The following is a 10687-nucleotide window of genomic DNA, read 5'->3' as shown; positions in this document are numbered from 1 at the left end:
GCCCCGGCTCTGTTTCCCCTGGCGCCAAGAGAAGAAGGCGGAACTGAACCCAGGCCCAGAGCCGGCTCCCTGAGGCTGTGCCCCTTTCCGGCAATCTCTGGCCACAACCCCCACTGGCCAGGCCGTCCCTCCCACTGGCCCTAGGGCCCCTCCCACTCCCACACCAGATAAGGACAGCCCAGTGCCGCTTTCTCTGGCAGTAGGCACCAGGGCTGGAATGGGGCCGCCCGGCTCCCCATGGCAGTGGGTGACGCTGCTGCTGGGGCTGCTGCTCCCTCCTGCCGCCCCCTTCTGGCTCCTCAATGTGCTCTTCCCCCCGCACACCACGCCCAAGGCTGAGCTCAGTAACCACACACGGCCCGTCATCCTCGGTAAGCCCCCACCAGGCCCCTGATGCACCACGCCAGACCCTGGGGAGCCTGGGCCCCAGCCCCTGGCAGCTGACCTGGCCAAAGCCCTTCTGCCCTGCATAAGCCCCGACATAAGTACCTGCCCTGGTGTGGGGAGGGGCCAAAAGCTTGTCCCGTAGAGGAATGACCTCCCTTCTCCCACCACACTGTGACTCTCAGTTGTCTAACCCAGGGGGGTGGAGTGGGGGACAGGGTGTGCCTGATGTCTTGGCTGGGGCATCACAAGCTGTGGTCAGTCACAGCCACACCAGACTCTGGGCCAAGCCCCACCACTCCTTCCTTGGCCCCCACCCACCAAGGACAAGATGCCCAGCCCAGGATCGGTGAGCAGGAGAGGCCCATCCATGCCCAGCCCCTATTAGGCCCAGCCCCCATGCCCCCAGACCTATCTGTTCCCACCTTGGACTTTGGCAATAAAGGAGCGCCAGGCTGGGTGTTTGCTCTGCAGAGGCAGGGGTCAGCGGCCTTGGCCTCAGCACCTCAGCGCCTTCCCTTCCTCAGGGAAGCCTGGGCTTTGGCTACTGGGGGGACAGTGGGGAGAGGGGGTGTAAGCAGGGGAGGGTAAGTGTGCTTTGTACCTGGGGGTTGAGGGTGTGGGAGGTGGGGGGTGGGTCTGGTCACTGCAGCATCTGGGGTGACTGGGGTAAGGGTCACGGGGGGAATCCAGAGTCCAGAGTGAGGGCTGCTGCTCACAGTGCCCGGCTGCCTGGGGAATCAGCTAGAAGCCAAGCTGGACAAACCAGATGTGGTGAACTGGATGTGCTACCGCAAGACAGAGGACTTCTTCACCATCTGGCTGGATCTCAACATGTTCCTACCCCTTGGGGTAGACTGCTGGATCGATAACACCAGGTACAGCCATGTGCTCCACCCTAGCCCTGACACGCTGCCCCTTGGCTACTGGCTGCTGAGTGGCACCCCCGCCCCACAGGGTTGTCTACAACCGGAGCTCTGGGCTCGTGTCAAACGCCCCTGGTGTCCAGATCCGCGTCCCTGGCTTTGGCAAGACCTACTCTGTGGAGTACCTGGACAGCAGCAAGCTGGCAGGTTTGTGTCAGAGGGCAGGGCTGGGGCTCCAGGCCTGGGTGCTGGCCCACAGCAGGCATGGCCCAAGCCCCCGGTGCTGCTGCTCCCCCCACAGGGTACCTGCACACACTGGTGCAGAACCTGGTCAACAACGGCTACGTGCGGGACGAGACTGTGCGTGCCGCCCCCTATGACTGGCGGCTGGAGCCCGGTGAGTGTCTCTGCGGATGACCGGCTTGGGGTGGGGCAGGTGCCCCAGACCCCAGCTGCCCTGACCCCTTCCTTCCACCCGCTGCAGGCCAGCAGGAGGAGTACTACCGCAAGCTCGCAGGGCTGGTGGAGGAGATGCACGCTGCCTATGGGAAGCCTGTCTTCCTCATTGGCCACAGCCTCGGCTGTCTACACTTGCTCTATTTCCTGCTGCGCCAGCCCCAGGCCTGGAAGGACCGCTTTATCGACGGCTTCATCTCTCTTGGGGCTCCCTGGGGTGGCTCCATCAAGCCCATGCTGGTCTTGGCCTCAGGTGAGAAGGCCTCGAACACTTAGGTCCAGCGATGGGTGAGACCAAGCTGATCCTGGGCCTGCCTTCATTGCGGCTCCTGCTCACAGTGGCCTCTAGGGGTGCTATCTACCACTCCTGGGCTGGCATGCTTGCTGTCACTGGCCCCCAGAGCAGTGACCCTGGCCTGAGCAATTAGGGTGGCTCCTTCCAGAGTCTGTGTCAGTGATGGCAAAGGGGCAGTGAACACAGAAAGTGAATCCCAGCTATCTGCTCCCAGGGTTTGTTCCTTGTAGCCCCAGAGCCTGCCTACCCAGCCCTTGCCTGCCTTCCGCTTGCTCGCAGGAGTGCCTTTGCCCAGGGATGTGCTTTACTGAGGATGGATCTGCCAGAGCTAGGGCCAGACCCCCCGAGGCCCCACCTGCTCTTCCCTAGGGAGTGGCACCAGGGCCCAGCACTGACACAGCTACCACCTACTCCCCACCCCCTGTACCCTGGGAGCTGGTCTGGAGAGAGCAACACAGTCTGGACAAGAGAAACACTCATCAGACACCACCAATAAACATCAAACAGACACCATCTTGTTTCCCCCTTTCTGGAGCACAACTCTGTGGCCCCCATTGCTGCATAAGCCACACAAGGAGCAGAAAGACACATGCCCGAGGGAGGACAGCCAGCACCGCCCCCACCATCCCCACACATCCTGGGCCTCACCCACCATCCCCACACACCCTGGTCCTCAGGAAGCCCCGCCTACTTTTTTTTTTCTTTTTCAGACAGGGTCATTCTGTCGCTCAGGCTGGAGTGCAGTGGCGTGATCATAGCCGCAGCCTCAATCTCCCTGGCCCAAGCAATCCTCCTGCCTCAGCCTCCTGGTTAGCTGAGACTATAGGCACGCACCACCACACCTAATTTATTTTTGTTTTTTAGCAGAGACGAGGTCTTGCTATGTTGCCCAGGCTGGTCTCAAACTCTTCAGCTTAAGTGATCTTCCTGCCTCAGCCTCCCGAAGTGCTGGGATTACAGGCGTGAGCTACTGTGCTGGGCCTTTTAAAAGCTGTTTATTTGTTTACTTATTTATTTTGAGATGGAGTCTCGCTCTGTTTCCCAGGCTGGAGTGCAGTAGTGCAATCTCCGCTCACTGCAACCTCCACCTCCCCAGTTCAAGTGATTCTTCTGCCTCAGCCTCCCTAGTAGCTAGGATCACAGGCATGTGCCACCACGCATGGCTAATTTTTATATTTTTAGTAGAGATGAGGTTTCCCCATGTTGGCCAGGCTGGTCTCGAACTCCTGACCTTAAGTCATCTGCCTGCCTCGGCCTCCCAAAGTGCTCACAGGCGTGAGCCACCGTACCTGGCCCTATTTATTTATTTTTTAAGCTGGAATCTCACTGTGTCACCCAGGATACAGTGCAGTGGTGTGATCATAGTTTACTGTAACCTCAAATTCCTAGGCTCAAGCAATCTTCCTGCCTTTGCCTCCTGAGTAGCTAGGACTAGAGGTGCACTCCACTAAGCCCAGCTGATTTTTTTTTTTTTTTTTTGTAGAGACAGGGTCTCACTGCATTGCCTAGTCTGGTCACGGACTCCTGGCCTCAAGTGATCCTCCTGCCTCAGCCTCCCAAAGTGTTGGGATTACAGGGGTGAGCCATGGTGCCTGTCCCTGCCATCCTTTTGAAGCCCTACAGCTCCACCCAACAGAGGTCTTATCAGGGCTTCTCACTGAGTAAGCTGACACTGAGCATCATTGAATATCAGGCCTGCTCAAGCCTGTGGCTTAGAGTCTGTGTCTAGATTGGGCAGGGACAAGATTGAGCATCTGGCTGAGCCTACACTCAGCAGGTTGTGGGCCAGGGGTAGCCAGGCCTGGCTCCCTGTCCCACCTTGCTCCATATCCACAGGTGACAACCAGGGCATCCCCATCATGTCCAGCATCAAGCTGAAAGAGGAGCAGCGCATAACCACCACCTCCCCCTGGATGTTTCCCTCTCACATGGCGTGGCCTGAGGACCACGTGTTCATTTCCACACCCAGCTTCAACTACACAGGCCGTGACTTCCAACGCTTCTTTGCAGACCTGCACTTTGAGGAAGGCTGGTACATGTGGCTGCAGTCACGTGACCTCCTGGCAGGACTCCCAGCACCTGGTGTGGAAGTATACTGTCTTTACGGCGTGGGCCTGCCCACGCCCCGCACCTACATCTACGACCACGGCTTCCCCTACACGGACCCTGTGGGTGTGCTCTATGAGGATGGTGATGACACGGTGGCGACCCGCAGCACCGAGCTCTGTGGCCTGTGGCAGGGCCGCCAGCCACAGCCTGTGCACCTGCTGCCCCTGCACGGGATACAGCATCTCAACATGGTCTTCAGCAACCTCACCCTGGAGCACATCAATGCCATCCTGCTGGGTGCCTACCGCCAGGGTCCCCCTGCATCCCCGACTGCCAGCCCAGAGCCCCCGCCTCCTGAATAAAGACCTTCCTTTGCTACCGTAAGCCCTGATGGCTATGTTTCAGGTTGAAGGGAGGCACTAGAGTCCCACACTAGGTTTCACTCCTCACCAGCCACAGGCTCAGTGCTGTGTGCAGTGAGGCAAGATGGGCTCTGCTGAGGCCTGGGACTGAGCTGGGCACCCTAGATGTACAGCTGCCCACTCTCCTGGTCGAGCTGTTGAGGCAGTGTGCACCATGCCTGCCTCTGTGCTGGGCGCGGGGACTGGAGCTGGCTCCACCCACAGCCCTGTCAGAGGAGCACGGGGCGGTGCGGGGGCGGCGACAATTTGAGCTGTCTCTCCCAGCTCCCAAAAGGGCAGGTGAGACGACCTTTTGAGTGCTGGGTGATTGACAGGGCCACAAGAGTTTAGAGGCCGGACACAGTGGCTCACGCCTGTAATCCTGGCACTTTGGGAGACCGAGGCAGGCGGATCACCTGAACTCAGGAGTTTGAGACCAGCCAGGCCAACATGGCAGAAACCCCCGTCTCTACTAAAATACAAAATATTTGCCAGGCGTGGTGGCATGCACCTGTCGTCCCAGATACTCAGGAGGCTGAGGCACGAGAATCATTTGAACCTGGGAGGTGGAGGTCACTGTGAGCCGAGATCACGTCATTGCACTCCAGACTGGGCGGCAGAATGAGACTGTCTCAAAAAAAAAGAGACTGGGTCTCAAAAAAAAAAAAAAAGGTTAGAATTAAAATCTGGGAGTGACAACCATTAATCAGATCATTTCACTAATGGCAGTTTAATTACTAATGAAGCTAAATGCTCTGAGGAAAGCTTAGGAAGCACAAGAGGCTGAGCCTTTCGGGTCAGCAAAGACTTCCCAGAGGAGGCAGTGCCTACATTGAGGTCAGAGTGACAAGAAGAGTAATGGACCACTGTAAAGACTTGGGTTTGACTTGATTGAGCCCAGGAGTTCGAGACAAGCCTGGGCAATATAGTGAGACCTCATCTCTACAAAAATTTTAAAAATTAGGCTGGTGCGGTGGCTCATGCCTGTAATCCCAGCACTTTGGGAGGCCGAGGTGGGCGGATCACTTGAGGTCAGAAGTTTGAGACCACCCTGACCAACATGGAGAAACCCCGTCTCTACTAAAAATACAAAATTAGCCGGGCATGGTGGCGCATGCCTGTAATCCCAGCTACTCGGGAGGCTGAGGCAGGAGAATTGTTTGAACCTGGGAGGTGGACGTTGCGGTGAGCCGAGATCACACTATTGCACTCCAGCCTGGGCAACAAGAGCAAAACTCCGTCTCAAAAAAAAAATTATTTTTAAATTAGCCAGGTGTGGCCACAGCTGTAGTCAAATCTACTAGGCAGGCTGAGGTGGGAGGATTGCTTGAACCTGGGAGGCAGAGGTTGCAGTGAGCCAAGATGGTGCCACGGCATTCCAGCCTGAGCAACAGCAAGACCCTGTGTCCCAAAAAAAAAAAAAAAAAACCGTAAAATAGGCCAGGCACAGTGGTTCATGGTTATAAGCCTAGCACTTTGGAAGGCTGAGGAGGGTGGATCGCCTGAGCTCAGGAGTTCAAGACCAGCCTGGGCAACACGGTGAAACCCCATCTCTACCAAAAAAAAAAAAAAAAAATTAGCCAGGCATGGTGGTGTGTGCCTGTAGTCCCAGCTACTCAGGAGGCTGAGGTGGAAGAGTGCTTGTGCCTGGGAGGCAGAGGTTCCAGTGAACCGAGATCACACCACTGTACTCCAGCCTGGGCAACAGAGTAAGACCCCATCTCAAAAAAAAAAAAAAATTAAGATAAACCCTTTGGCAGCTGCGTGCTGCTCTTAGCCTCAAACCCAAGTCTTTTTTTTTCCCCTTTTGAGACGGGGTCTATTGCCCAGGCTGGAGTGCAATGGTATGATCCATACTCACTGGGCTTCCAAAGTGCTGGGATTACAGGTGTGAGCCACCAGGCCCAGACTGCTGAAGGGTTTAAACCAGAGAAAAAGTGTGACCAGATTTCCAATTTAGAAAGACCCGCTCTCTGCAGGGTAAGGAGTAGCCTGGGGGTCGGGGGGCAGGGGACAAGAATTGCAAGGTAACCAGGGAGGCCAGTGCAATGTCCAGGTGGGAGAGGATGCTAGCTGAGACTAGAAGTGCTAGGAAAAAGATGTGTGCAGACAAGAGGTCACTGGGGAGGTGAAATAACAAGGCTTGGCCATGAGTGGAACCCAACACCCATGGTGCCCCTCTTGAGAGAGGGAAGATGGCACCTGAGACGGAAGATGGAAAGACCAGGGTCCCTGTGACTGAGGACTGAGCCTCTGTTTGAGGTTTTCGCAGAGGAGCAAAGGCAACAAAAGAGGCAAGAGTCGGAAGAAAGGTGACAAGGAACAAAAGTCAGCTATGCCTGATGCTACTGGGTGGCCAGCAACAATGCTGACTTGGCCAAGGCTCTGAGAGCTTTACTATGCTGGTACTGGAGGTCAGAGTTGAGGCTAGGGTAAGAGCAAGGGGCTCAGATGGAGGGGGAGGAGGACCTGAACAAGTCCAGAAGGGAAGAGATTTGTCCCTCTATCCAACAGAGGACCCAGTGAGCAGTACAGAGGGCACAGCAAGGGACATCACCCGGTTCCCCAAATGCTCAGAGCCACAAGTGAAGCCAAAAGTGAAAGACAAGATGCAGAAAACCGCCACGGGCCTTTGAGGAAGGGTAAAGGCGAAAGCGAAAGCAGGAAGTACAGACGTGAAGCCTAGCAGAGGACTTTTTAGCTCCTCACTGGCCCCGCTTGTCTGACCGACTCATCCGCCCGCGACCCCTAATCCGCTCTGCCTGCCCCAAGATGCTGAAGCCAGCCCTGGAGCCCCGAGGGGGCTTCTCCTTCGAGAACTGCCAAAGGTGAAGCGGGGGCGCGGGGGGCGGTCACTCCTGAGCCGCCTCTGCTTGGTCGTGGCCTTTTTTCCTGGCTGGGGGTGGGGGAGGGTGTGTTGGTCGACTTGGGTTCCAGGCTTACCCCGGAAGATGAGGGAGACGGGGACCAGGTTAGGGGAAGCAACAGGGGTCTTGAAAGCAGAGCCGAAACATGGGCGCCCTCCTCCGTTTCCAGAAATGCATCATTGGAACGCGTCCTCCCGGGGCTCAAGGTCCCTCACGCACGCAAGACTGGGACCACCATCGCGGGCCTGGTGTTCCAAGTGAGCAGCGGGGAGGGACGGGGAGCTGGAGGGGAGCCGGGAGTATCGAGCAGGCACTGAAGCTGCGGTCCCTCCCTCTCCTCAGGACGGGGTCATTCTGGGCGCCGACACGCGAGCCACTAACGATTCGGTCGTGGCGGACAAGAGCTGCGAGAAGATCCACTTCATCGCCCCCAAAATCTAGTGAGACTCCCCAGCCCAGTTCCCGTACGCAAAAAAGAACGGCCCCCTCGTTCCCACTCCGGTCCCCGCACGTCCCAGCCCTGCCCACACCGATCCTCCCTTTTCCCTCAGCTGCTGTGGGGCTGGAGTAGCCGCGGACGCCGAGATGACCACACGGATGGTGGCTTCCAAGATGGAGCTACACGCGCTATCCACGGGCCGCGAGCCCCGCGTGGCCACGGTCACTCGCATCCTGCGCCAGACGCTCTTCAGGTGCGGGGGCAGGGCTAACAGGACCCCGGCAAGGGTAGTTACGGGGTTGGGGCCAATGGAAGGCGGGACAGAAAGAAGGGCGGGACCGCGACGGGCCAGGTGACCGGAAGAGGCCGGCCCAAGAGAACCTGGGCTACAGGAAAAGGCGATGTCAGTCATCGGGCGCCAGCCCACAGGAAGGGGCGGGGATAGCACCTAGGAGCTGGGCATAGAGAGGTGGGGCCTAGGCCCCCGCTTGTGGCCGACCCCGCCCATCCTCGAGCAGGTACCAGGGCCACGTGGGTGCATCGCTGATCGTGGGCGGCGTAGACCTGACTGGACCGCAGCTCTACGGCGTGCATCCCCATGGCTCCTACAGCCGTCTGCCCTTCACAGCCCTGGGTGAGCGCTTCTGTCCCTTCTCCTCGAACTCTGCCCCTGTGACCTTGGCCTCACTCCAAACGGCGTCGCAGCGGTTGACTTCAGATGCTTCTCCTGCCTTCAGGCTCTGGTCAGGACGCGGCCCTGGCAGTGCTAGAAGACCGGTTCCAGCCGAACATGACGGTGAGCGGCCTCTGTCCCCGACTTTGTGGTCGCTGGTGGGATGTGCACCCGGGAGCTGGGGGAGCACAGGACCCTGGCCCAGTGCGGGTGGCTAAGGCTTGTCGGAGGAGGTGACCACTGAAGGGTGAGTGGAGTAAGGGCAGAGAAGTGCGGTCCCGACATAACACCGTCCAATACCAAAGCCTGGACGGCTGGGAGAAGTCGAAGCTCACAGAGGATCTTTAGGAGCCGAGGGCGGAGAGAAGGACCAGTAGGGTCCTACTTATATCAACGTCTGGAGCCTAGATTTTGTTTGGGGTGGGATGGAAGCAGGTGATGTTGCCTCAGAGGTGGCTAAGGCTCAGACGGAGAAACACAGTGGGGGTTTGGGGGGCAAGACCAGATTGGGTAAGTGGACAGGCAAGTCCCCAGGCTGTAGCCTAAGTTAACAGCAGAGAGCCCGTTAGATCTCACACACCCATCACCACAGCTGGAGGCTGCTCAGGGGCTGCTGGTGGAAGCCATCACCGCCGGGATCTTGGGTGACCTGGGCTCCGGGGGCAATGTGGACGCATGTGTGATCACGAAGACTGGCGCCAAGCTGCTGCGGACACTGAGCTCACCCACAGAGCCCGTGAAGAGGTGAGAGCTGGAGATCGGGGATCACAGGGATGTGTGGGGCTATAGCAGGGGAGATAGGGGGCTGCAAAAAGGGGATGGGCCACATGACAGGCCCATGTTCAGAGGCTGTCCCTCCTCCCTTCCAGGTCTGGCCACTACCACTTTGTGCCTGGAACCACAGCTGTCCTGACCCAGACAGTGAAGCCACTAACCCTGGAGCTAGTGGAGGAAACTGTGCAGGCTATGGAGGTGGAGTAAGCTGAGGCTTAGAGCTTGGAACAAGGGGAAATAAACCCAGAAAATACAGTTAAACAGATGGCTGTGTCATTCTTGAGTGGAATGGGGTGGGCAGGCAGCCAGCAGGGCTCTGTAGCTAAGGCGTCCCTGCAGGGGCCATTACCTACCATAGCTCTAGTGTCTGGCCTAAGAGATGCCCTTCACCCATAACCTCAGGCACCTACAACTCCAGAACCCCAGCCCTGGCCAGCATTGCAGGCTTGGTCTCCACCCAAACCTTCCTTCTGACTCCACACTTGAAGGCTCCCCGACCACTCCACTGTCTTGCTCTTGCCCTCTAGTCCACTGGAGACTTGTAAATTATGAAATACCCCATGTACTACCCCCTCCTAGAGACTTTCCATGGCTCCTCAGTGCCCCAGGACAAAGCTCATACCTTTCAATCAGGCCCCCACAGGCCCCACTGAGGGCTAAAGTGCTGACAAGAGGAGCCGCTCCCTGACTCCAAGGCAAGTTCTCACCAAGCACGCCTCAACCTCGCAACATCTTTACCTGTGACACCCCTCAGATGACGAGGCATGCCTGCACTGCTCACGTGAAGCTCGGCTTCTGTCTGCACATGCTGGGCTTGTGACTCCAAGTTTCCCAGGCTAATAAGGGTCACAGGACTCACATGGGGAGAGATGACACGTTTCTCCAACAAACCTTTGCTGGGCCCCTTTTGAGTCTCAGGCCTGGCTGCTGGGTGCCAGCAAGAGCATCCTGTCCTCAGCGAGAACGGCTGAACTCCGCTGGAGCTTCAGAAGTGTCAGGGAGAGTCTACCTAGGGCCCAGGGAGGGTCTATACCGGGCTGCACATCCCCGGGCCGCTGAGTGTGCTCCCTGAACCCCAACATTCTATCAATGAACATTTGTAAATGTAACAGAAAAGTAGAAAGAGTTGTATATTGAATACCCTTATACTGTCAGGTCACCACAGACCTGACAGTATTTTGTTATACTTGTTTTATCATCTATTCATCCCTCTATCCATTAATTCATCTCTCCTTTTTTTTTTTTTTTTTTTTGAGACGGAGTCTCGCTCTGTCACCCGGGCTCTGGAGTGCAGTGGTGCAATCTCAGCTCACTGGAAGCTCCGCTCCCAGGTTCACGCCATTCTCCTGCCTCAGCCTCCCGAGTAGCTGGGACTACAGATGCCCGCCACCACGCCTGGCTAATTTTTTTTTTTCTTTTGTATTTTTAGTAGAGACGAGGTTTCTACTAAACCTGTTAGCCAGGATGGTCTTGATCTCCTGAC

General features: G+C 57.2%; 2 protein-coding genes across 2 annotated transcripts; both read left to right on the top strand.

Moving 5' to 3' along the window:
* The first annotated feature begins 147 nt into the window (after positions 1-147).
* Positions 148-4434, top strand: LCAT (lecithin-cholesterol acyltransferase). The gene is made up of 6 exons (XM_019012012.3): positions 148-371; positions 1106-1262; positions 1342-1457; positions 1552-1647; positions 1735-1959; positions 3838-4434. The coding sequence occupies exons 1-6, from the start codon at positions 218-220 to the stop codon at positions 4410-4412; spliced, it is 1323 nt and encodes a 440-aa protein (XP_018867557.2). The 5' UTR covers positions 148-217; the 3' UTR covers positions 4413-4434.
* A 2435-nt stretch (positions 4435-6869) lies between these two features.
* Positions 6870-9465, top strand: PSMB10 (proteasome 20S subunit beta 10). The gene is made up of 8 exons (XM_004057849.4): positions 6870-7279; positions 7488-7575; positions 7661-7758; positions 7870-8010; positions 8276-8391; positions 8495-8553; positions 9023-9174; positions 9300-9465. The coding sequence occupies exons 1-8, from the start codon at positions 7224-7226 to the stop codon at positions 9409-9411; spliced, it is 822 nt and encodes a 273-aa protein (XP_004057897.1). The 5' UTR covers positions 6870-7223; the 3' UTR covers positions 9412-9465.
* Positions 9466-10687: the final 1222 nt, after the last annotated feature.

Source organism: Gorilla gorilla, chromosome 18 (genome assembly GCF_029281585.2).
Source record: "Gorilla gorilla gorilla isolate KB3781 chromosome 18, NHGRI_mGorGor1-v2.1_pri, whole genome shotgun sequence".
Taxonomy (NCBI): Eukaryota; Metazoa; Chordata; class Mammalia; order Primates; family Hominidae; genus Gorilla; species Gorilla gorilla.
The sequence above is the reverse complement of the archived record's forward strand: the minus strand, read 5'-3'. Positions and strand labels throughout refer to the sequence as shown.